The following is a 26,542-nucleotide window of genomic DNA, read 5'->3' on the forward strand; positions in this document are numbered from 1 at the left end:
AGTGGGAGCTTTTATCTGTTACTTAATTTTTCTGTGGTTGAATTTTTTTTATCATGACTGTATTGGTTTTGTTTTTAAAAAGAACAGACACACAAGTTAAAAAAACAAGCTATCTTTGGATGGCAAGGAAAAATGTTAACTTTGAAAGATGTCCCTCCAGGGTGGAGGGAGGGGGCAAGTCCGGGGAGGGCAAAGTGGGGGGCCGTGGTGAGGTGAGCCGAAGGCCCACACTTCCGTTACTGCATGGCTCTTGGCTCTCTGCTTGTGGTCAAACCAAACAACTTTCCTGCTCTATCCCGTGAGGCGGAGACCAGACAGGGCATGAGGATGTTCTGAATCCCAGTCTGCCGAGTGACTTAAGTTAGAACTTCCAGGACAGCCACTCCCTGCTGCCACAGCTGCCACCAACCCCGCTCTGGAAGGGTGCTTGGTACACAGTACGTGCTACTTAAATGTTGCCTATGTCTACGGTGCTTTCCTGCCCTCACTCCATGGTTCTGGCTGAAATGCTTTGCCTGGTCAGTCCTGCTCATCTTTTAGAAATAGCATCTGGCAGCGCCCTACCGTGAGGCCTTCCCTAGTCCTCCAGCATCAGGGGTTCTTGGGCTTCCAGCATCACCTGGGAAACGCGGCAGAAAGCAGATTCCTGTTCCTGACTCCTAGAGATTGCACTGAAGTCTGCAGTGTGGCCCAGGAACCTGTGCCCCGGTGATACCCATGCGTGACCTGCTAGAAAGGAGCGCTCACCAGCTTTGCCTCCCCCATCCCCCCTCTGCTTCTCCTACCACTAGCGTAAGTGTGGGTGTACTCACGGATGTCTGTGGTGTGGCAGGTGCCGCTTGGACCATAGATCCCAAGCAGGCTGGTCGGCTTCTACCAGGCCTTTCTCCCAACAGTTTTGCAGGTAAAGCAGTCCACTTGGGTTTTCTTTCACTTTCCATTTGGAAAGGAGGTGAAGAGCCATCCTCAGCCAGGGGTGTCATCAGTCACTTGGGGGCGCTTTAGAAATAGAGCCTTACCTGGTTGCCGTGTAGGTTCAAGGTGGGGTCTGGGCATTTGACCTAGCTCTCCATAGGATTCTGATGACACCCGTGATTACAAACAAACCAGTGCTGGCTGGTTTGATTACAAACCACGTTCTCAACCCAGGCTGTGCTTTTTTTTTTTGGTCATGCATCATGGCCTGCAGGATCTTAGTTCCTGAACGAGGGATTGAACCCGTGCCCCCCTGCAGTGGAAGTGCAGAGTACTAACCACTGGACTGCCAGGCTGTGCTTTGACAAGGCAGAGAGAGGGGCTGGGGCTTTTGAGGAGGAGGGGCCCTCGTTCAACCTAACCGACCTTGTGGCTTCAGGCCAGGCCTGCTCACTTCACTTGTCAAGAGGTGCAGCAAAAGTCCTGGGGCATTTGGTATAGCAAGTGAGCAGATGCTGGGTCATGTCAAGCATCCTTGGGAAGGAAAGAGATCCCTCGGAGAAAGTTGTCCTTACTGGAAAGGCCTAAGTGACCTAAAGGTCTAGAACTCTTCTGTTTAAAAGACATTCTCTTTTCTTCAAGCCAAAAGCTTCACATTACTCCCAGGGCCCACATTCTTTGCACACATCAGCTCTGTGAAATAAGGTTTTGTGTTGGAATCCACCCTATATAGCCTGCTTTCAAAGGCCTTTTCTGGAACTCTGCAGGCTGCCTCAAAGATGGGCCAGAAATATTCTGTTTTGCTATTTTTTAAATTTCCTGAAAGCATAAGAATAAAAAGGGAGTGAAAGCGTCCGTGTGTCAATAGGAAATCCACCCCCTCCTCAGCTCTGCCCTGGGAAGCTCACAGATTTCCTGAAGTTAAAAACAAACACTGTGACCAGTTTCTACTCCTTGCAAGAATTTAATTCTTCCTTTAACATAAATAAGGCAGCATGAAACACCAAGAGTCCCGCTGCTCTCTGCTTCAGATGCAGCTTTGGTGCATAAAAGATCCCCATTTCCCCGCTGAGTTGTTGTCTCTGTATAAACAAGAAGCCGGAAGGTAAGTTCTCAGTGAATTTTCTCCTGGAAGCAAAGGGGAAGCCGACGGAGACTCAGGCTTGGTCTTGGCTTCTGGAGGCTGCTCCTTGGTTGCTGGGGTCTCCTCAAAGCACATCAGATGAGGATGGGAAAGGAAAGGCATGGGTGACAATAAATAAGGAAATTCCCCCAAACTGCAAATGGGGCTTTGGGGTTACTGTTGGAGACCATGTGGGCCTGGGGAGGGGCAGACCCAGGTGCTGCCCAGTCTAACCCCAGCTCACATGGAAGGAAGCTTCCTACAGCTTCCTATGGGCTTCGATGCCCCATAACAGCTGAGCCTCCTACTGTGAATTAACCCTGTCAGGCAAACTGTCCGTCTTCTAGAACACTCTGAGGCTAGGTGAGAGCACTCCTGGGGTAGAGACAGGATCCTTTCTTCAGTTCATGGTGAGCCCAACACCCCTGAGGAATTGGGTACGTGTCTGGGAGGCACGGCCAGTTTCAACCATGGAAGGAGAGTGCTGGGGAAGGAGAACTCATTCTTGCTTCACCTTGGCCCTCTGCCAAGGTTACTGAGGCAATGCCAAGAGGGGAGCTCCCAAAGGGCAAGTGAAGCCATAATTGGAGGAGGGAGTGGCTTCCCAGTCCCTCTGAACCAGGCCTGGAGACTGAGGCCAGCTCTGACCGCCGGCTCTGGTGCCTGCCCAGGGGTCGCAGCCCAGCAGTGCCAAGGTGGCCTCTCTGAGGTCTGAGGGCTGTGCTTGTAGTCTGTCCTTACGTGTCCCAGTCAGCCAAGCCTCTATCAGGCTCTTAGGGTGTTGGTCATCTGTGTGGCCAGGAAGGCCCATCCAGAAGGGAGGGCTCTGTGCAGTGAGGGAGCCCCACTGGAATGAACAGCCAAGGGGATTTGGGGGCCTGCATGTGGAGCTGGGTTTCCACAGCAATCTTGTTTCCAGGCACGCCCTGCTCTAGGATTGGAACCCTGCGGAAAACTCAGGGCCACAGCATCCCTCACCTCTCAGCTCTATGACCTTCTCTGAACTGGGCATCAGAGGCCAGACTGCAAACCAGACCCCAGGTAACAGGCTCTGCCCTTTGCCCCAGTGACCCTGTGCTCCTCTTTCTCTCTCATCGTCTATCTTCAGTGCCCCCCACCTCTCAACATACTGGTGGCCAGAGAGACCAGCTGTGGAGAGAATAACGAGGGTGAGGGGCCCACATACCATGCTTGTACCCAGCGTAGTATGTGGTACCCACAGGGTTCAGGACATAGCATCCCGGGAGAAGGGGCAGAGAAAAGGGGGTGCACCCTGAGATGTGTAGCTGAAACAACGGCAAGCTTAAACTTCTGTCTGCCACCAAGTACCCACTTCTGTGTAACAGAGACATTGGCCACCTGGGGCCTTGAATATCTCTAGGGCTTTTCTCTAAATAGTATAAAAATGGCAGCCACAGTGGGGACCCCGACTGTGCAGGCTGTGGATGGGACACTGCAAATTCCCACACTGGTGCCCACTGCTTGGCTGCAGATGCCTGGGGGCAAGGGTTACTGGAAATCAGGGTGCAAGGTCTTAACATGGGTCCCTGTTAGCATTCCTGTAGATCTTTTGTTGATATTCAAGTAACGACTGGACCTGGGATATAAAAAGAATCACACCCAAATCGATGTTTGCATTGTGTGTAACTCAGCATCCACAGAGTTCTGTCATCATCTTGGCCATTGGTGGTGATCCAAAAGTAAGCTGCGAAGGATCAGTCCCCAAACCCAGACAACAGCTTCACCAGCAAGCCCCGACGGCATGAAAGCAAACCAGCTTCGGCTTGGAATTCTGTTTCCTCTGTGCTCTAGGGTCTGGCTCCCCCGGCAGGCTGAGCCACGGCGCCCTACAAAGCCTGTCGTTTTCCCGGGACCGGGCCTGCACATGCCCCCAGGGGTGTGGACGTGTAGGATGCCTTGTGTCCTGGCCCTCTGGGTCGTGGATGCTCTACAAGATGACAGCTTTTGAGGGCAGGCTGCCATGGTCTGAGGGAATATGGAGGGAATACTCGCTAATGAGCGCTGGGGCATTCTTGAGCATCTCATAGAAGGAGTCCACTGTCTTCCGGTAGAGACTTCGCTGCAGGACGAAGGGCCGGAAGAGGTTGAGAGGCTCAGCCCTGCGTATGGCCTCAGGGAGCCCCATGGCCTCGGGCACCTTGCAATTGCCGATGAAAAAGTGATGGAGCTTCTTCTCCAGCAGGCTCTTCTCCAGGAAGCAGAGCAGCTCGTGCAGACGAGCATCGAGCTGCTCAGCCTTCCAGGCGGCTGGCCGCCGGGCAAGCAGGAGGTGTAGCAGGGCGGTCTTCAGGTGGTAGTTGCTGAGCCTGCTGGGGCCGGTCAGGCGGCTCTGTTTGGAGAGCAGGAAGGAGGCAATCTGCAAGCAGCTGAGGTGGCAGGCGCCCTCGGGCAGCGCCTTCGAGGTCATCCTAAGGAAGTGGCGCTCATAGACAGCGAAGGACAGGAGCCAATCTGTGCTGGATGGTGGGGTCCCCCCACAGGGCTCCCTGGTAAGATGGGAGACCAAGTACAGGTCGGAGTCATCATACTGGATCACAGGAATCAGGTTGAAGGGCATGAACTTCCCCGAGCGGAACCTGATCTTGAGGGACCCCGGGGTGTCCAGCTGGCCAAAGGCCAGGTCGAACTCGTACTTGTGGTTGATGCGGTGCCAGGCTCTGGTGAGGGCCGTCTGGAACCACTTCAGGACTCGCATCGTGTCCAGGTATGGGGAGTCTCCGACGCACAGCGGGTCTTTCGCCTCACTGCCTGGCCGCACCACGTTGTTCTTGCCGTGGAGGAGACACAGCATATCTTCCCCGAGTTTGGTCTTGCCGCAGATACAGCCCAGTGTCTCGTCATCGGCCCGGACCACCTTGATCTGGCCGTAGCCCTGGCGATCCAAGGGCACCGAGCGGCTGGAGCACCAGAGCTCTGGGTGGAAGCGGTAGGGCTCCGGCGGCATGAAGGGCACAAAGAGGTCGCACAGCAGCGGCTTGTTCACCTGCCAGTTCTCATACATGCTGTCCACGCCGATGAAGTCCTCCACCTCCATGTCCGTGTTCCGGCTGCAAAGGCTCCTCAGGGCTTCCAGCAAATCATCCACGAAGCCTTCCACAAACTCCCGGGTGCGGGGGGCGTCGGCCGGGGCCCCCCGGATGCAGCGTTCATAAAAGTGGTCGAGCGTGGCCTTGCTGGGCAGGGTGAGACCCCGGAGGGGGGCGCCCTCCAGGCCGGGCAGCTCGTCCTCGTCGGCACCCAGGCACTCGGGCGAGGGCGCGTCCTGGTGGTCCTGCCGCCACACCTCGATCACCAGGAAGAGGATCATGCAGAGGGTGCTCCACAGGTCCCAGGCGGCGCGGCTCTCGTTCTGCTGCTGGCCCTCCTCCGCTAAGCGCTCCAGCGCCTCCTTCTCGGCCTCCTTCTCGGCCGCCAGCCGCGCCACCTCCTCCTCCAGGCGCAGCTGCTCCAGCTGCAGCTTCTCCTGGTGCGCCTGCATCTGGCGGATGATCTCCTCCTCGTTCTCGGGGACCGTGGCGTTCTCTCGCGGGAACAGCAGCGGGTGGTTGATGATGGCCGTCACCACCACCAGGCACACCCGGAAGAGCCCCAGCGCCATGGCTGCAGCTTTCCTGGGAACAGGGAGAGAGAGGCCGACGGTCACACTGGGCTCCCCTCGGTGCCGCTTCTTCCCTCGTGGTTCCCTCCCACTAACCTCCGCCCCGCCGAGCTGGTGGACGGACGCCTTACGGTTCTTCCCCGTCCCCACGCCCAGCCTAGCCTCAGGAACAAGAACCCCGAAGTCGCATAGCAGCGATCCTGGCTACGCAACCGCAGTGGTGGACCTGTTTCGGTCCGCCCAGACAGCCCTCTTTCTGGCAGCAGCTCCCCACTTTCCCTGGGAACCAAACCTTTTCTACTCCCAGTCCTTATGGTCTGGGTGGGGATGAACCCACCCCCTGCTCAAGGGCTGAGCATGTAACCCAGGCCCACGGCTACTTCATGGTCCTCCTCACCAGCCACAGTGGTTGTTTCAGGGTGAGCTTATGACCCTATGCTGGCCACTGGGAGACAGAGGTAGGATTTGTTGGGACCGGTGGGGAGAAAGACTCACCCTGTTGCCTAGGGTTGCTGAGGGAACAGGAGTACACCTGCTGGTGGCTCTCTGGCTGCCTCAAAGAGGGGATGAGAAAGATGCCAACATGGAGGAAAGCATATGCCCTGGACCCAGCTGTGCCTGAAGCCATTACCTCTGGACTTCGTAGTCATATAAATCAATAGATTCTCTCTTTTTTTTTTTTTTTTTTGGTAGCACCACGTGGCTTGTGGGATCTCGGTTCCCCAACCAGGGATTGAACCTGAGCCGTGGCACTGAAAGCCCACCAGGTCGGTCACCAGAGAACTCCCGATACATTCCCTTTTTATTTAAGTCAGCTTGAGTTGTTTTCCAACACTTGAAACCAAAATAGTCCTGTATAAGACATCCCCCCCCCCACCCAGTGAATGCCTTCCAGTGAATGCTTGTTTCCGCAGTACAGTATAGCTTAGTGGTTAAGAACAGGAGGGTTGGGTTCCAAAGCCAGCCCTGTCACTCACTGGGTAGCTGTTTGACCTTGGGCATGTTAACTCACCCCTCTGAGCCCCAGTTTCCTTACTGTACAAAAGGAAAGCCAGAGCACCCAGAGGGTCATCGTGTTGATGGATGTGTTGATCCATGCAAACTGCCTACACAGCACAGTGAATGGTGCACAGCATACGTTCATTGAACAGTAAGTGAAGCAGTCTTGAGCCCTTATCTTTCCCCACTGTAAACCTCTCCTTCTGATCTGGAAGGCTCCACCCCAAATTCAGATATTGATCTCCTGGCTACTCCTGGGTCTTTTCCCAGAACAGTCTAGGAGACAACCAGAGTGACTGAATCATTGGCTTTCCTCTCGCGAGTCATCTGAACTTTAAATTTGACTTCTTAATTGTGAAAGGAAACACACCATTCCTCCAGGATAAATGGATTTTAGCTCTCAGGTGACTTCTGGGGAAGGACTAACCTCTTACAACACAGTACTTGCTATTCAGACTGCAGCTGCAGCATCTTCTGGGAGTTGGTTGGAAGTGCAGAATCTCGGGGCTTCCCTGGTGGCACAGCGGTTAAGAATCTGCCTGCCAGTGCAGGGGACACGGGTTCAAGCCCTAGTCCGGGAAGATCCCACATGCCGCGGAGCAACTAAGCCCGTGCGCCACAACTACTGAGCCTGCGCTCTACAGTCTGTGTGCCACAACCACTGAGGCCGCATGCCACAACTACTGAAGCCCGTGTGCCTAGAGCCCGCGCTCCGCAACAAGAGAAGCCACCGCAATGAGAAACCCACGCGCCGCAACAAAGAGTAGTCCCTGCTCGCCACAACTAGAGAAAGCCAGCGCGTAGCAACAAAGACCCAACGCAGCCAAAATAGATAGATAAATAAATAAATTTATTAAAAAAAAGAAGTGCAGAATCTCTGCCCCACCCCAGACCTATTGAACCAGAATCTGCATTTTAATACCATCCACATTAAAGTCTGAGAAGCAGACTCACATGGTAAGTCTTATATTATACCCTCTTCTCCCTGGCTGGAATCTTGGGAAGTAACAACTGGCCTTTTCCACATTTGCCCCACTTGCTTCCTGCCGGGGACCTCAGCTAGGAGAGCAAATGGCCAAAGGAGGTCATTGTTGGAGAACCAAGAGCCCACCCCCCCAATATATGCCAATACACCCCATTCCCTGACCTTGAATTTGCACCCTGAAAGCCACCTGTTCTGGTTCTTACCCTAATGGTGCCAAGAAGCAGGTATCTGTCATTAGGTAAGAGGACCTCTGTGGGTTCTACCCAGCAGTGCCAGGATGTACTGGTTTGGCCAGAAAGTTTGTTCAGGTTTTTCCAACGTTACGGAAAAACCCGAACGAACTCTCTGGCCAACCCAGTAGATGTTGCCACACTTGGGCAAAGCCTGCTGCTCAGATGTGATCCCACCCTGTCAGTGAGAACCAAAAGGCTTGGCAGGGAGGAGGGAGGTCCAGCAGCAGCAGAGTTCAGTGTGCAGACACATTCAGGCCTCTGAGGTGAACTCTGAAGCCCTTATGTATTTCTACTAGAGGAGGAAATGGAGGACAGGAGAAAGTGGAGGAAGTCTCAGGGTGGAAGGGAGGTGGGGTGAGGAAAAAGAACGGGGGCAGCCAGCCAGCTTCTCTTCCCCAAGACAAGAAGCGGCTTGCTGGATAATTAAAGAAACAGGTCAGCCCCAGATTCTACATTAGACAAATATCAGTGGACAGTTTGGCCAGGGTGGTCCAAGATAAAACTGTAAGGCCAGCTGATAAACGTGGATCAGAGTTTTAGGATAAAGGTATGGAGTACTAATAGTAGAATACTAGGCAGCAGCCAGTTAGGAGATAATTTGGGGGTTTTGAGGCCCTTCCGGGCCTCTGTACTACAGGCAGCCACATTTGGGCACAGCGGGCCCTGACAAGTCACAGCAAAAGTCTTTGGCAGCACCTGATTCCAGAGGTCAGTTTCCACGCCAGCTCAGGGTAGGATGCTACCAGCCAGGAAGGGGTGCCGTCACCACGTCCTGTGACTGGGAAGTCCCCCTCCTCTCTACCCAACAGCTTCCACAGGGCTACCTGTATATGTCCTCATGTCTGCTGGAAGATGATGGGCTGTACTGGGGCAGGCAAGGTTCAAAACTCCTAACCAACTGGAGCAACTGACACAGTGCATGAGGGGCTAAGAGGATGGACTCTGGAGGAGACGGACCGACTTAGCACCCAGCATGTGTACCTACTGGATATGTGACCTTGGACAAATCATTCAACTTCTCAGAACCTCAGTCTCATCATCTGTAAAATGGGAATAATTATACCTGCTGTTGTAAAGGAGATAACGCATAGAAAGCACTCAGCAAAATGCTTGCCCCTGAGCAAGTTTTCTTATAAAAGGGTAGCTGTGATGGGATGGGAATAGCAGATGAACTTGCCTGCAGGGGTTTGCGATGCAGTGGGCCACAGAGATGCCCCTACAAGGGACTCGGGCAGGAAGCAGGCAGCCACAGAAACACTGCAACAGCAGGGTTACCAACAAGACTCAACAGGAGCACAAGGGAAACAGGAAGGAGCCCAGGCTGTAGAAGCAGACAGGTCCAGGTTTGAACCGCGACCACTCCTTGCTGAGGGGTCTTGGGTGAGTCACTTGGCTTCCCTGGGGCTCCACTGCTGTACCTGTGAGATGGCGCTAACAGCAGGCCCTCCTTCATAGGAAGGGGAGGCTAAGCGAGACCATCCAGCTCAGGTGCTGAGCACAGTGCCCGGCATAGGGTCAGCACCGTACAATACCAGCTCCTTCCCCCTTGGCATCCATGGGCCTATTTTCTCACCTGTCAAGCACACCAGCCCTGCCCAACTCCCATGGGCCTGGAGGAACACATGCTCAAAAGTGCTCTGAAAGCACAAAATGTTCCCCTGGGACCGCTGTTCCTTGGCACGCCACTCCTTCCACCCTGCCCCCAAGCAAATGGGGAGAAGCCTTCGGAGCCTTGGGTCCTCCTGGAGGTGGAGTTCTCTCTGACTCACTCCCAGCTTGAACCGCCTCCACCCTCCCATGAATGGGATGGGATCCCAGCTGTCATTTTGCTCCTGGTACCCTCTGTGCAGGCTGGCTCTGCCTGCGGCACCTAAGTGATGGTGAACAGGGCAGCGGCTGCTCAGTGCCCACGATGTGGGGCTGGGTTAGAAGCCTCCACTACTTCCCCTCCCCAAACCAAGTCACAAGAACCCTGCCCTAGGGGCTGCTGGGTCAGAAGAATGAGGGGAGAGAATCTGGACGTTTGGACTTTTGGAGACCACAGGGACAGGACAGTAGCTGAGAGCCTCTCACAAAACCGTGGATAGATGCATGCACGCGTACACACGCGCACACACACACACACACACTACTCACCAAAGGGCCCCTTTCCCCCAATTTCAAGTATGTCCACCTCTGCCTTGGCCCAAAGCTCTCACCTCTACAAGGCTGCCTCATGCATGCAGTCTGAGACATCCAGTTGGGTTTGGCTTTGAAAACAAACCTGGGCCACTTGGAGGGCTTTTGTTGGTCTGCTTGGCCGGAAGCAGGCAGGAAACCTTCTGAGTTCCTCTCCACCCCTGCCCCGGCCCACAGAGCGTAGTGGCCCATGCAAGTCATGGCTAAACTTAGCCTGGCAAAGGGCCAGGGTCACAGGGCTGCAGGTGGTGGGCCCAGACCAATGGGTTACTCAGGCCCTTACTCTGAGCTTGGCCGGAAGCCCCAGACCCTGGGGGAGAAATCCAAGATGGCCCCTCCCTTCCACGGGTCCCTCATTCCCACGGCCCCCAGACCCTTATAGCACACCCACCACAGTTTAATCCAATAAATGCCACTGAGAGCTGGCTAACAGTGGGACTTCTCTGGCGGTTCAGTGGTTAAGACCCTGCGCTCTCAGTGCAGAAGGCACAGGTTCCATCCCTGGTCAGGGAACTAAAATCCCACATGCCACACAGCGCGGCCGGAAAAAAAAAAAAAAAAGTTGGCTAATAGTGATACACTAACGTTTATCAAGCCCTCACTAGGATGTGCTGGGCGCTGCACACAGCGAGCCCTGTAACCTTCTAGGTGGTGGGTGTCACTCCTGTTTCACAGGTGGGTTAACCATAACCCAGGAGAAGTAATTTTCTAGCCCCACAACTAGAAAAGGCAAAGCTGGGCTGAGAAAGCCTGCTCTGACTGCCTCTGCCAAAGCCCAAGTTCTGTCCACTGTGTTATGTCTACAGAGCACCTACAGTGTGCACGGAACATGCTGGGTGCCACAGGGCCCACGAAGATGAGCGTGCCATGATCCTCAGCAGTAGAAACGCCACAATCCACGTGGGAGGCAGACGGCCACCAAGTAGCCTCACAGGACAGAATGAGCAATAGGCTACAACATCGCAGAGAGATTCATTGCCGTTCTTTTGGGGACCCCTCCTTGTCTGTAGACCTTCCCTGTGCCCATCTGCTTGGCTCCACATCCATGCCCCTTCCTTCCAGACAATTCTTACAACAAACTGAGACCAGTAGGAGCCTGTGTCCAGGCCCACAACGTGTTCATCAACACCCCTCTGCCCTGTCACCCACCAGCCCCCTCCTGGGGCTGGCTGACCGTGGCCTCAGCAGCGGAGGCGCCCTTCCCAGCAGCCCGGCAGCCCCCCTGGGACAGTAGTTCTCCAAATGTGGTCGCGGTTCAGCATCACCAATATCACCTGGGGACTTGTTAGACAAGCAAATTTTCAGGTGCCGTCCCAGACCTGCTGATCAGAAATTCCAGGGGCGGGGCCAGCACCTCCAGGTGGTTCTAATGCCCACTCCAGCTTGCAAAACACCCCTTCCCACACCAGGCAGGCCTCCAGGGAGGAGGGGGGTGGGGCTCCAGTGACACTGCAGCCCAGATCCTGGAGCTCGCCAAGGGTTTGCCCCATGCCCAGACTGTAATTAGCTCTGCTAATTACCACAGCAAAAGTAGCTCAGGCCCTGGCGTCATCTTCAGAGCCGAAAAGAGAGGAGATGTGTCCTTATGAAATGGAATAAGGAGGTGCGCTGATGGCAGGGGAGGGCACTTGTAGCCCAGGCCCCATTGGGTGACTTGAGTCCCTTTCTCATTGCTTAGGTTCTGGGCCTCCTGAGAAAGAAGGGGCTAAGGGAGACCCACACCGTTGATAAGTTTGGGCTGAACCCCTCCCGTGTGCTTGGCCTTGTGCTGGAGTTTCACAGTCCTGGCTAATGACATACATGTTGTTTGGGGGAATAAATCCACAAATTTAAGAAAGTCAGAGTTTACAGTGGTACTAATCTAAGCCCCATTTTACCGAGGCGTAACGAGGAGACACACTTGACTGAGAGATGGGTGAAGGTGGAAGTGGTCCAGGCAGGCTGGACATCACGCTGTAGACCCTCACAGACAGGAGAGGTTTAGTGAAAAGTGATGATGTTTTCATTAACAGCTGATAGGAAGCTAATTACTCTGCGTGTGTTTTGTCATTTAATTTTCAGAACACCGGTTAGGTAGTTGCAACACCCCTACCTTGTGAAGAGACTGATGGTCAGGGAGGTGCACTGGGTGGCCTCTAAGATTCCCTGGACTGCAGTTTGAGACGGAGTCTGCCCCCCTCTCTGTTCCACCTCCATCCCCCAGGGGCTGATGGGAAACTGAGTGAGCCCTGCCACCTCCCTGGCATCACTGTCAGTGGCAACCACCAAAATCATCAGGTTGACTGTCCCCCAAGTCTCCCAGGCCTTGGAGACACAGGACTGTAAGAAAAGAGAGATTGAGGGGACTTCCTGGAGGTCCAGGGGTTAAGACTCCGCGCTTCCAACGCAGGGGGCGTGGTTTCCATCCCTGGTTGGGGAACTAAGATCCCACATGCCACGCAGACAAAAAAAAAAAAAAAAAAAGAAGAAGGAAAAGAAAAGAGAGGTTGAATGCAGAGCACAGAGTTTGACCCTGAGTCTTGGTTTGGAGTGTGGGCCCCAGGAGCAGTTCGTCTGAGCCCTGGTGAGGCGCCCCTCCTGTGGTCCCGCCTGTCTCATCCCCGATTCCACACTTCTCTCTGGCAGAGCCCAGGCCGCGTGCTGGAGTCTGACCAGCTTTCCTGCTGTTGAACAACACCCGCCGTTCAGGCCCAGCTCAGGGACCCCTCCTCCAGGGGACCTGCCCTTCTCCAAACTGTTGCGGGTCAGGCCGCCTTCCTGCTCTTTACTGCGTTGGTTTACCCATGGGTCCCTGCCTTCCCACCCACAGTGCCAGCAGGGGCCCCCTCGAGGCACCAGGCATGAGGCTGGACACCTGCAGGCGCCCAGTGTGTCAGTGGGAGTTGGCTTATCCCATACTTGGGAGGAGACGGCCGGCTGTGCGAGTGATGGGTCTCCACACACTCCTTCCTCGTAGCCTCAGGGCCAGGGGACAGACAGGCTCGGCACAGACGGTTCCAGAAGGGCAGCTCTGCAGCCACTGTCTGCCACCCTTACAGGATGGGGCTTCCCTGCTGGAGAGGAGAGAGGCCCAGCAGGGGCAGGGCCAGAGAGCCACTGTCTTCATCTGCATCCCACACAGTGATGGGGGAGGCAGTTTAGGGGGGTGGGAGCGGACGGCCTCAGGCGTGGGCAGAGAGGGAGGGGCGGGCGAGGAGAGGAAGTCAGGAAGGAGGAAGGAAGGGGACCAACAAAAATTAATTGAGCAAGTGGGTAGAAAGGGTGTGGTTCTGGGCCCCCAGGGCCTCCTCTTCTCAGTGCCTTTGCAGTGACCTCCTCCATCACCTTCCACCCCTCCCACTGGGCAGGACCTCTGTCATGGCCTCCAGCCTGTGTCACCTTCCTGGGACCTGCCACCCTCAGGGCCACTGGGCTCCTTCCCTTATCTCCTTTCCCCTTCCTGGGGGCAGGAGTGGCGGTGGGAGACATGCCTCGAGTAGGGGCGTGGAGAGGGGACACTTCCCCACCACAGATGAGCTTGGCTGCCGACGCCAGACAACTGGGCCGAACAGCCCTTCTCTAGGGGGAGCTGCCGTACTGCGGTTCTATGCACCCAAAATGGCATAATCTTTTTTGTTTCCCCCAAGAGAAGCCAGAAATCTGGATTTTATCAAAAATCCCAAGTTTACAATGTCTTCTACTCTTTCAAAAATTCTTTAAAACTCATGTGAGCCAAATAAAATATGTCAGTGGGCCACCCAGAGCCTGCTGCCCCTCACCCGCCTCCTCTCCCTGCCCACTGCTGCCCCCCACTCCCCACCAAGCATCCCTCAAGGCGGCCCGTGACCCCGGGGCTCGCCTCACTCTTCCCCCTCATACCACCACCTGCTAGCACCCCTGCATCCAGGACTCCCCAAAATACCCCCCTGGCTTGACTTTTCACCCCAAGTCCAGGGCTGACTCTAACCCATTGTCTCCCAGTCGGCCCCGGCAGCCACCCTCAGAATAATCCTAACCAGCCTGTGCTAGGGGCTTATACGTGCCTTCCCCACAGCCTCTCTAGGGACTAGAAGGAAAGAGAGAGACTGTGTGGCCTAATGGCTGTGCACCAAGGCCTGTGGTCCCTAGGACTGAGAGCTGGACCCCCACCAGCCCTCCCTAACCTGGGGAAACCCCAAGGGTCAAGACTGGGCCCTGATGGAGGTTGGGAAGCAGGGCAGAATGAGGGGGAGAGCAGAGACCCCGCCCCCATGCCAGAGAGGCGGACCTACTGATGGGTCCGTGGGAAAGTGCACACTGCGAGGAGAGTGGCCTTTCCACTGACATGAGCTCTGCTGTCGCCGCACGTGGCCACACTGGCCAGACTCACAGAGGATACCCAGTCATACCCGCCAAAGTGTGAAGTTTCCTCGAGGCCCACTCTCGGAAGAGGGAGGCGTTTCCAAAAAAGTCACCAGGATGCCAAACCCATCCTCTGGACTGGGGTCATGCAGCCAGCCAGCCCAGGTGCAGGAAGGACAGTGGGCTGGACTCCAGCCACGTGGGTGGGAGAGCCCACATCCTTCCTGTTTCCGCTCCTCTATCATAGCCCATGCATGTCCCTTGGTGGGCAAGGGATGGAAAAGGCAGGGAAGCCATCAATCTCCCAGGAAGGACAGGGCATCCTTCCTCCAAGCCATGCTGCCTGACTTCCCCACAGCAGAGGCCCTGACCCACAGGGAGTCATGGAAAATCACAGCATCTTAGGACAGACAGACAGACTGCGGCCTGGGGTCTCAGAGGCTAAGGGATGACAAGGAGGCCTGCAGGTCACAGAGATAAGGAAAGGCTCCCCTGGCAGCCCTGAGTCAGGGCCCACACCTCCCCCCCCTCTCATCCATATTCCCCAGGGCTCCTCTGGCAGTCACTGCAGTGGGTCGAATGGCAGCCCTCAAAAAGACAAGTCCACGTGCTAATACCTGGACCCTGCGGATGGGACTTTATTTGGAAGAAGGATCTTTAGGGATGTAGTTAAATGAAGGCTCTTGAGATGAGACAGTTCTGGATTACCCTAAATTCAAAGACAAGTGTCCTTATAAAGAGACAGAAAAGGAGAGAACAGACAAAGAGGAGAAGGTGATGGAAGACAGAGGCAGAGGACGGAGTGATCCACAGCCCGGGAAGGCCTGGAGCCACAAGAAGCTGGGACAGGCAAGAGAGGATTCTTCCTTAGAGCGTTTGGAGGGAGTGTGGTCCTTCGAGTACCCTGATTTCAGACTTTTGGCCTCCCGAGCTATGAGACAGTACATTCCTGTTGTTTTAAGCCACCGCGTTTATGGTCTTTGGTTATGGCAGCCCCAGGAGGCCAATGCAGTCTCAAAGCACAATGCACCCCCCTCCCCTCCCAGTTTGGCCACTGACATTCCCATTTCTGCTGGGCACCTCCAACCTCCCCAGCTGCCGCAGCCATCGCTGTGCACCAAAGCCTGGGGCTTCCACACCAATGGGACTCTCCCTTCTGGCCTGGTGTGGTCCTTTGGAATCAGCTCCTCTAAGCTCTCCCTAATTCCCAGACACCTCAGGTAGCCCTGGCCCTGGAGGTCTCCCTGCCCCACTTCAGGGAGTTCTTGTGTCCATGAGACACAGGCCTGAGCTTTAGTTCAGTCTGATGTTCAGGGCCTGGTCTCAACCAGCCTCAGGGGACCTCTCAGGTCACTCCCCTCCTGCCCAGGCCGCTTCAGATTATCTACTGTCTTCTGAACACCTCCTGGACTTACTTTCCCACCATTCCCTGCAATGTCCACGCCTAACCCTACCCAATGGTCCTCACAGCCAGCCCATTTCAGAAACTGCTTCCAAGATTCTTCCAGATCCCTCCTGAGGGATCCCTTCTGAGACAAATCCTTTCTTGAAAGGGATAGAAGAACAAGGGGAGGGAGACGGCCTATTTATTAAGCCCCTCCGAGTGCAGGCTTGTGTCTGGTGCCTCGTGTAGATGGTGTCTCCATAGATGCGCCCCTAGCAGGGACCCAACAAACACTTGCTCCTCAAGCCTTTATTCTTAGCTCATTTCACCTGTGCAGCCCCATTTCCCAGGCAGGAGCCCAAGGTGATGAGAGGCTGAGCAATTGCTCAAGGTCACACATGTAGGAAGAGAGCAGAGGAGAGCCAGACACCATGCCAGGCCCAAGGCTCCAGACCCTGCTGTCTGCCCGGTGGACCCCAGGCTATTCTTTCATCACAGCAAGCTGCTTGCCTGAGATCTGGTCTTATCCCACTGCCTTCCTTGGTTGGGCTCCTCTTGGGTCAAGGTGGGCCTGTTTGCCTTGACGCTCTGCAGAGCGCCTGGCAGAGACCAAATGCAGGGCTGCCTGCTTAGTGTGCTAAGGACAGGGCGGGTGACCTTGGGGACCCACCAGCTCACACACTGCACGTGGGAGACACCCGCTTTCTAAAGACGGCCTCTATAAACGCCTCCATTCTTAGGAAGGATGCATTTCCTACAGCAAGCGTGCACCCAAGGGCCTCCCTTGAACCCCAATTCCCTCATCAGGTTTCTAGACCTGAAATCACAGGGTGCATTTTAACAATACGAGCGCAGTGCTAACCATTTCCCACAGCGAAGCCGCCCTCACGACTGTCAGACGTTGGCGTGGCTTGAACTAGTATTTCTTGTAAGTTCCCCTCTGCCCATGGGCCCCATGTCACTCACAAGAGCGGCTGCCCAGAGGGAAGAGGCACACCCACCTCAGGGCAGCCAGGCCAGGGCTCCCACACTTGTCCGCTGTCTCGCCCTTCACCCTGCGTTTTCTACACCCCAGGCCTCCAAGCACAGCAGCAAACACTCAGGACAAACCCCACTTTTGCTGCAGCAGGGGGCGGGGGAAGCAGGCTCCCGACGCCACCGCCAGCAAACTCGGCAAACTCGCGGGCTTAGGGGAGGGGACTTAGGGGGTGGAGCAGGAAGCCGAGAGTAAATAGGAAGGACAACAAAGGGAAGACAGGGCCCTCGCTCGGCCACCCGCTCAGAGCTCAGCTGGGGATGCATGGGATCAAATAGCCTGTCAGTGCCCAGCAGCCCCCTTCCCTGTGAGCCCTGGATGGGAACAAAGAGAGCCCAGCTCAGGAAAACACCCCGGCGTCTCCGGCATGGGCGTGGGGGATGGGCCGCGGGGGCTTTTCTGTGGCCACAGAACAGCCGGGCCCCCCACTCCCTCCCTCCCCACCCAGCGCCTCTTACTCCTGTTACTCACGTGCCGGCTTAGAGGGATGCTGGCCCCTACACGGTGAAGTCCCAGGCTGCGTTCCCACCCTGGTCCCTGAGGCTTGGGTGTACCTGACACAATGCCTGGGCCCCAGCGGGGCTGGGAGAGGGGGAGAGAGATGGGGAAGAAGGGAAGTGCTCTGGGCCTCCTGCACACACACACACACACACACACACACGCACACGCACACGCACACGCACACGAGTCATGCTCTGTGACTGCAAAGATCTAAAGACCCCTTTCATCTTAATAAAGGGTAACAGCAAGAGACACAAAGGCAAGTGGGAGGCCAACACAGCTGTAAAAAACTTAAGAGTTGTGTTTGGCCTCTTGGCTGTGCTCTCTGCTGCAGGGACCTGGGCTGAAAACAAAGCAGGCAGTCGGCCTGTCCTCCCTCACCAGAGCTGCATCGTCAGAGCAAACCAGTTCTCTTCCAGCAGGGGAAGCTGGGGGCCTCGGCTGTAAGGCCAGGAACTGTTAGAAAAATGACCCCCAGAATCACCTATGAACACAGTCACCCGCCCTGTGAATTACACAAAACAACGACCTGCAACCACATGGTTTTCCAGCCACAGGGATGGAGTGATGATGAGGTTGTGAGGATGCCCAGGCTCTGTCCTGGCTTCTGCTCGAGGCTGCACATGGCACACAGTAGGTGTCCCAGAACCAACACACAGGTCAGGCTGGCGTAAGGTGCAAGCAGCCACCGATACTGCTGAGTTCACCTGGACATATTATACTCCCCTCCCAAGGCCGCCCAGAATGAAATAGCTCAAAGCTCTTCAGCCCAGATGAGCCTAACACTTCGTAGAGGCTCAGCAGCAAAGGGGCCAAGCTCTGGAATCAGAGGCCCAGAATTGAATCCTGGTTCTCCCACTTGCTGTGACAATAGCACCTACTTCATGGCATGGCAGTCACATGGTCGTGCTCTGGAAAGGACATTGTTATTGCCATTGGTATTGGTGACAAGGCCAGGTCTCCGTTTTGATTTGTTAAATCCTGCCGGGTGCATCTTAGGGACTCCTCTGGGCAGAGGAGGGTGGCCTGTATCCCTGCAGCAACTCCAGAAGCCTGGGGACAGGGTGAAGTTATCTCCTCTACCTCTCCGTTTTCTTCTAAAGGCCCCCAGGGGCTGCCGCAGAGGGAGAGCAGGAAGTTTGGCACCTGGGAAGTTCACAGCTCCCTCCTGCCCATCTGGCAGCGACACTGAAAGCTCCTCTACTGCACGTAGAAGGAGAAACCAGTGTTGGTCTCTGCTGGCTGGCATTAAAGGTGCAGGCGCTCCATGGATGCTTGCTTGCTGAATGAATGAATGAAGTCAGGACTGGGAAAAGAACCTCACTGCCTTTACTCCCAGGAGCAGGAATTTGAGATGGGAATGGAGCAGGGCAACCTGGATGAAGTAACTTCTAAGTTTTTTTTCTGGAAGGCACCCTGCCGTTAGAAAAGCAAAGCAAAGCACTAACGGTGGTAAATGACTCGGGAAATGTGAGCAAAAACCCAGACACACCCCTGGAGACAGACCACAGCCGCTTTAGCTCTGGACAGCCTTCAGCTAATTGCAGGCTGACTGATTCACCACCAGCGCTGACCATGATAATGACCCAGGAATGAACTCTGACACAAGTTATCTGACCCCCAGCTGCGTCTCTCCTTGACACCCACATCCTCGCTTGAGACCCTTGTAGAAATGGACGATAAATGGAGGATGACAGGGTTTGATGCAAAGCAGGTGAGAGAAGAAGCAGAGGAGCAACCCTTGGTAGAGTGACGATCAACTCCCCCTTTCTGGAGAATACCAGACAAGCCGCATGGCCCTGACACCCAGGGGAAGGTTTAGTAAATAGCAACCAATACACTACATTTATTGAGATTTAAACATTGTGCAAAATGCTTTACATTGCTATATCATCCTCACAATAAACCTCTGAAGGAGTCACTATCCTCATAAGGAAACTGAGGCACAGAGAGGGGAGGCCATCCACTCAACATCACAGAGCCAGGATCTGAACCCAGGACTGCCCAACTTTCAAGCCTCCAATCTTCCCATGACACCATGTTGCTCAGTGACCCGTGAAACATCAGTCATGCACCTGTGGGCTTTCCTTCCCTGCACTGTTTAGGGAAAAGCAGGTGACAATTTAGGTGAAATATGGGCATGAAGCAGGGAGTCAGACTTAATGAACCTATGATGTTCCTTCCACCCAGAGATTCTGGGAGTGTGGCCTGGGATATTGGAGATGGCTTTTCCTGGGGAAGCCTCCTCTGCAATGGATTAGGAAAAAGGAGTGAGGTCTCTTCTAACCCTGGGTGGTGGGTTTGGGGGTGAGGCATCAGGAGGAAGAGGCATGGATGCATGGGGGCCTCCAGGGCAGCACACGGGGGTGGGACCCAGGCACCCCCACTCTCTTCCCCTCCAGCCCAGGCATGCCTGCCTCCTCAGTGACTCTGAAACAAAGTCTCAGCAAACAAAGGACCTTTTCATGAACTCCAGGCAGGTCCCCTGACTGCTACTAAGAAGGCTATTGAAACAGGTTCCCAGGAGAACAGTTAGGAGCACGTGGCTTTGCACCAACCAGCAGGGCCAAAATGATAACGCCCTCCCTTTGGTTTGATGCAGGTTGGTAGGAGACTCTCCTGCATCTGCTGCAGGAAAATAACCTGGAGGGAGAAAGTCCAGTTGGGCTTCAAGCGGAGCCCCTCCTCCTGGGCAGCAGAGTGCCCCACTGTGTTATTCACCTGGAAGTGAGCCAGTTAAACGTTGTGGGCTTTGAATTTTTTTCTTGGGACTTCCATCAGAGGATCTCAAAGTGCTCTGAATATGACCTGGTACTGGCCATTACTGTCCCCATTAAACAGACAGGGAAACTGAGCCGTCTGTCAATATCACAGAGCAGGAGGGGACCTGGGGTTGGTGGTCTGCCTGTTGTCTTCTCACCTTTGACACTCAGACTTTGTGGGATTCTGTCCTTAGGCAGGACACTGTGAACACGGCTGTCCTCTCTAACACCACTCACCAAATCTCTGGTACATCTCAAACACCCTCAAATTCCTGCATAAACTGCTGGGGAGGAAGGGATTCCACAGGTCTCATTTAGCCCACCTAGAATCCCACAGGGAATGCCAGAGCTGGGTGAGAGGTGAACTCTGAGACTTTGCTTCTATTTCCAGCTGGTACCTATGCCTGGGGCAGTGGATTCCGGACATTCCTCCTCTGAGTGCATTTGATCCACAAGCTCTGAGGCCACAGGAGCCCCAGCAAGGGCCCTGGCACATCGTAGGTGCCCAATAAGTACATACTCGCTCCATCAATGAATGAAGGTTCTCTCTTAAGTAAGCCCCCACAGGAAGGACGTGGGCAGCCTTGTTTCTCACTTTCCTTTGGGGGAGCGGGGTTGGTGAAGAAGTGAAAGCACTTCTCTGATCTCCCCATCACTGCTCTGGCCCGCTCTTGCCCTACGCCCTTCACGGATTGATTCAGGCTGTAGAAGGAAGACCCAGAGCCATGGAAGCCACCAGAAGCCCCTTAGAAGTCATGCTTTTGCCCCAGTTGCAGTTCAGAGAACTAAACAAGATAGCATGCTGACAGCGGTGCTCTGCTCCCTCGGGGCAAATCCAAGGCCTTCCACCAACTGGCTCATAGCCCAGACCTGTGGCCTGCAGCCCCGCCCTCTTCCCCTGGCCCATCCTCTAAGAAACATACCTGTGGATGTAATGCCTTCTGAGCTCCTTCCCTCATCAACGTGCCTTACAGTTGGGTGGTTCCTGTTCCCCACCCCCCCAGCCTGACTTAAGGTGGAGGTGTTGCCTTGGGCAACAGTGACATCACCTGTGTGGTGTTCCATTCTGCTGACGTCATGGGGTAGGCCAAGTGGGTGGAGGGGGACGCGCTATCTACAGGAAAACGTCACAGGTCCCAAACTGCTCAGGAGGATCCTATACACCTCTCGGGCACAACCAACTGATGCTCTTCTTGTCCCAGAAAACGTTCTCCCCTTTCTCTCCCCTCTGGATGCCTGTTTAGGCCGTGCCTCAAACCTGACTTTCCCTCTTCAAGTGTCAGTCAAAAGGCTGGGACGGGCAGCTTTATCCTCAGCTCTGAAGGAACCCCACGCAAGGGCACCGATGATCTCCTTCTCACCATCTGGGATAATCTGGGTCCCTGTGGCCTTGCCGTTTGCCCAGACCTCAGGGGAAGGAGCAGTGGCACTAATGGGGGAAGTGAGGGTCCCAATCTGGCAGAGAATGTAGATCCTCCATTGACCTCTACTGTCTTTAAAAGCTCATACTAGCCAGAGACTGGTCTGCACCGGGCACTGTGCTCAGTGTTTCATAAGCAGGCCCTATGAGGGGTTATCCACATTTTACCTGTGACAGAGCTGAGGCTTGGAGTAGTCAACACACTTGCCCAACTGCTGAGAATGCCCAACTCCTGAGCAGTGGAGCCAGGACTGAACCCAAGCCTTCCCGACTCCAAAGCCCATGTGAGTCCTACCTCCTTGGCTCTGCGGCACCTGGAGGCTGTGGCTTTCTAAAGATGAGCCATGAGGGGGCCTGGACAGAGACCAAGGAGAGCCCTTCAAATCCAGAGAGGCCAGCCGGGCAGGCCAGGTGGCTAAGGCAGCCAAAGCAAAGCACTCAGGACTGCTTCACCACGCCCATGCCCACACGGGGGCTGCAGTAAGTGGCCAGCCCTGGAGCATCTGTGTTGACTGGGGACCATGTTTCTTTGCTCTGCTTGACTTCCTGTTGACCCATCCAGGTCACCTGACCACCCCCTTGATTTGAAATGCGTGCAGCATTTGCCCCTGTGGCCTGAACCTACAACCCTGAAATTTTATAGTAGTTATTTAACTTATGCAAAAGCAACTCAGTGTAGTCGGGAGCTAATGCTTAGAAAGCACTAAATGAAATAAGTAAATAAAATAAAAACTGCTAAATTATGAAAGAGGACAGGGAGAAATCCTACCGGTACACTGCCTTTGAGGGACTGGCCAAGGAGATACACATAGCATACAGGAGTGCTAGTCTACCTGACAGGTATCTCTCCACTGGTGAGGGAACCACAGAAGTGAACAGAGCCCATGCTATTGGACCATCACTCCCCCTGCCCTCTCCCTCCCCTGATCTGAATCCAGCTTTGCCAAGCAGAAGCTGCCTTCTGATCTTTGGTTTCCCATGTGCCTTGCCCAGGACGCAAGAAGCAGGTATCACTCAGGCTGCACGATAGTCACAAAGTCTCCTTGCAAGTTAATACACTAGCAATTTTATTTGTACACTCACTTTGGGGAGCTCTCTTGAGATGACTCAGCAGCCCAAGTCCAAACCGTTCTGAAAACTGTGGAGATGGGGTTTCTAGAGGGCACAGCTAAGAGCCAGATTCTGGGACAGGTGACATGACTGCAGGTAAACACCACCCTTCTGGGAAATCAGCTAGGTACCAGCCAACCCTTTCCAGGAGACATCGTGACTTTCCCATTAGTTGAGAAGGCTATTTTGTTTAAAATATAGACAGTACGTAGTAAAACCCTCTGTTGCACCTAATTAAGTGCTGAAATGTATAGTGTGAAAAATAAATGACCATATATATGGAGCTGTGAAATGGAGTTTTGGAAAGTCTTCCTGGACGAGCCTGGGAAGGGCATTTGCACGTGAACGGTACTGGACAGGGATGGGGCCTGTGGGGCTTGGAAGTGTCAGGACAGCGTGTTCAGATACTTCTCCCATCGTCCACTCCGACAGGAGTTCTCTGCCTAGCTCAGGGGACCTGCGTGGTGCCTTTCCTCTGCACCACACCCAGGCAGCACTTACTCATCACCCTCATGCCAGGCCCCAAACTGGATTTGCGACCTCATACTGCCTAGCGATTAAGAAGGAAAGCCATCTGAGGCTTGGGCCAGGCCACTCCATCAGCCCCCGAGGCCAGGCCTGCCTCTTTCTTTCCTTTCTTTTGGCTGCCAGGTGAGTTTTACGGGTCTTTTTCCATCTGAGCTGAGAGCAGGTACTACTTCCTTTGACAAAGAAAAAGAGCAACCGCCCTTCTCTCTTTTTCATGAGGGCCCCCCAACCAAACTAGCTTTTGAGGCTTAACCTGCTTCTTGCTCCATGAATGCTCAGTGACTGGAACATTCTGAATACTTTACTTCTCTGTGCCTTAGTTTCCTTGACTATAAAATGGGGATACCAATACCTATGTCACTGGGCTACTGAGAAGATTAAATGAGTTAAGACAGACAAAGTGGTTTTGGAAAAAAAAAAGCCTGGCAAATGTTAAGCCCTCACTAATTGTTGGTTATCAGGGCTGCTGTGTACAGTTGTATGGGTGGTACACTGCTCAAGAACACCCGGCTGCGGGGTGGTGAGGATGAACCCAGCTCGCGTGCTGCTTGCCCAGCTATGTGCCTTGGCTCTGTGCACCCAGATGAGGCCCCTTTTTCTAAATGGCACCAGGGTGCCATCCTCTTGCCAAGAGGAAGCACCTTATTCTAATTCATGCAAAGGATGGAGCAGGCTTGCAGCAGCCTTGGAGGTTATTATCAGCTCTCGGCACTCTCACAGCTATGTCCCCCTCCGCAGCAAGACAAGATTAGCCCCAGCCACAAGTACGGTTCTGCTCCTCAGGTGCCCAGCACACCTGGAGCACTTGCCCCTCCCTTAGGATGCTCGGGAAGGGGGGGTAAAGCCTTCCCCAGGATACCCCAGGGGCTGCCCTCCTATTGAGGGGACTCTGCACCCCAAACATGGAGCCACAGCGTCTTGGACTCTGAAGGGACCTTCTTCGTAATTGTTGATGGCCACCTGTCTGCTGACAGTGATGGCAGCGCTTTACCTACTGAGGAGCTCTAGTTGTCGGCAAGTTCCCCCTTACTTCTAAGTAAATAAGATCTGCCTCCTGCTTCTCCCACCCAGTGAGTCTCTGAGGCCAGAAAGAGCAAGTCTCCTCTTCTCAAGGGACAATGTTGGAGATTCCTGAAGGCCAGAGCCCAGTCCCCCTAGGCTTCTCAAACCTGGGGGAAATATTGCCAGTTCATTCCCTTCTCCCTCACAAGAAGCACCTTCCAGACCCTCCATGGCATTCCATCCTCTCTCCTGCGGAGAAGTGACAACAGGGCTGTGCACTCCAGACCCCCATCCAGATGTGCACCCTTTCCCTCAGTCAGAATCCCCCATCTTCTTTCTCTTTATTGACCCCAGGGGGTCCAAGAAGGAAAAAATACAAAATCAGGTTCCTCCCAGATGATACCTTCTCAGGTGGGCAATTTTGCCAGAGGTCTCTACCAGAAGTTCCTCCCCTTTCTTGCCCTCAGATAAAAAATTCACCCACACACCCTCATCTTCGTTTCCCTCATGGGCACTGCAGGAGCCAGGAGGCGTTCTTGGTAAGGTGACAACTTCTGGGCTGAGGGCATGAGGATAAAAGTTCAGATCCTTTGCCACCCGAAAGCTGGAGCTTGAAACTGCTGCATCTTTGAAGATTGCGGAGCTAGAGGATGGCGCTTGGACAAAAGCCTTTCCAGTGGAGAGTAAGTCTAACCACTTTATGGTACCCACAGTGGAAAATATGAGGGCAGGATGGCCGAGAGCAGCACACACAGGGAATTAGCAAACAATGAAAGCCACTTAGGCACGTAGGCTGGAATGAGGATTCAAATGCACAGCCTATTGCGTTATTAATAAGAGATGAACGGCAGCTATTCTACCTGTCTACCAGGCCATTGTCCAGGCTGACTTGGACCTGTGACTGCATCCAGCACAGGTGTACTTTACCTGGCAGCCTCTCCGGGGTAGAACTGGTTTGTAAAAGGGAAGGGCCCTGGGTCAAACCCAAAAGAGGAACAAAGAAAAAAAGAACAGGACTCTGAAACCGATTTAGATCCAAAAGGATAGGGTCCAGGATCTGCCAGTGGCTGGTACTCTTCTAGTTTTTTTTGGGGGGGGAAGGGAGGGAGGGGTGGTGCTCAAGCCAGTCAGAGGAGCAAAAGGCAAAGCGTGGTCCCTGAGAGGTTCAGTAAAATATTTTCCCTTCCTGGGAGGCAGCATTTTTGTTTTTAAAGAGAAAGAGCATTTTGAATGGGAAGCCCAGCCCTGGGGAGTCTGAGTCCCTCCACCCGGCAGCCAGGAAGTTGGAAACTCTGGGAAGGGGTCTGGGGATGCTATCAGAGGTCAGGTGGCAGACTAGCTGCAGCACCAAGAGAAAGTTCTGCACGGCGTGGGGTCTCTTCCACTAATAGGCCCGAAAGAGGAAGCGGCGGGGGCTTTAATCGGCTCCAGCAACCTCATAGCTTCACTACGTTAAACCGAGAAAAAACAGGCTTCACACCTACTCTTCCAGGAAGGGAAGGAAGGAGGGAAGGGAGCGAAGGAGCAGGACGACTCGACCACTCTTTCAGCTCTAGCACTCTGCTCGCAAGGTCGAAAGTAACGGATCTTCGGGGCGGTAGACACAGCAACTTGGTCCCGCTTCCGGCACCGCGGCTCGGTGCGCGCGAAGGAGGAGCTGCCAGCCGCGCGGGGCTGCAACGAAGCGCCCACTGGGGTCTCCGCGGCCCGGGAGACGCCCGAGCGGAGAGGCTGGGACGCAGGACCCCGCGCGGCGCGAGGAGGGAGAGGACAGCATCCCCTCTTTTGCTCGTAACCGGGTTCCCCAAGTCAGCCCAGATCTGGCAGGGCCGGGCGGGAACCCCGCTCCAATCCTCCTCCATCTCCGGCGCAGCTCCGCCTGGTCCCTCTTCTTCCTTCCAGCACTCGAGATGCCCGGGGAAGACGCAGAGCCTCGCGGCCGCGGGCCCAGTACTTACGTTCAGCTTTGGTCCCCGCTCTCCGGCTCCGGAGAGACCGCGCGAGACCCGGCTGCGTTCGCGGGTCCCGGGAGCCCCGAATCCGCTGTCTGGCGGCGGCTGCGGCTGAGCGTCCGGCCCGGTAATTAGAGGGACGGGGACAGCGATACCCCGGCCGGCTCCCGCCTTCTGGCCCACATCAACAGGCTCTAAAGGGCTTCAGACTTACTCATTTCCTGGATGTCAAAGAAACTTTTCCTCCTTATAAGAACAAAACACCCGCCTCTACTCCCGACCGCGGAGGCTCCTTAAGGTGGACCATGAGGGTTAGGAGGGGCTGGACCCAGGGTCCGCCGCAGAGGTCTGCCCATCGACCACCCCAGAAACTGCAGAGGGGACAGCAGAACTGGAGGGTGATCGGGCGAGACGGAATCTGGCTACTGGAGTAATCTAGAGCGAATGGACAGGGAGTCGGGGGAAGGCGCCCTTA

At 54.7% G+C, this 26,542-nt stretch overlaps 1 protein-coding gene across 1 annotated transcript; it reads right to left on the minus strand.

The window, feature by feature from the left end:
• Positions 1-1,859: 1,859 nt before the first annotated feature.
• On the minus strand, positions 1,860-26,542 carry ITPRIP (inositol 1,4,5-trisphosphate receptor interacting protein). Its single transcript, XM_060126148.1, has 2 exons — positions 26,074-26,542; positions 1,860-5,670 (listed from the first exon to the last, which is right to left on the minus strand). Exon 2 carries the CDS (start codon positions 5,655-5,657, stop codon positions 3,987-3,989), a length of 1,671 nt encoding a protein of 556 aa, XP_059982131.1. The 5' UTR covers positions 5,658-5,670; positions 26,074-26,542; the 3' UTR covers positions 1,860-3,986.

This window comes from Lagenorhynchus albirostris, chromosome 16 (assembly GCF_949774975.1).
Source record: "Lagenorhynchus albirostris chromosome 16, mLagAlb1.1, whole genome shotgun sequence".
Taxonomy (NCBI): Eukaryota; Metazoa; Chordata; class Mammalia; order Artiodactyla; family Delphinidae; genus Lagenorhynchus; species Lagenorhynchus albirostris.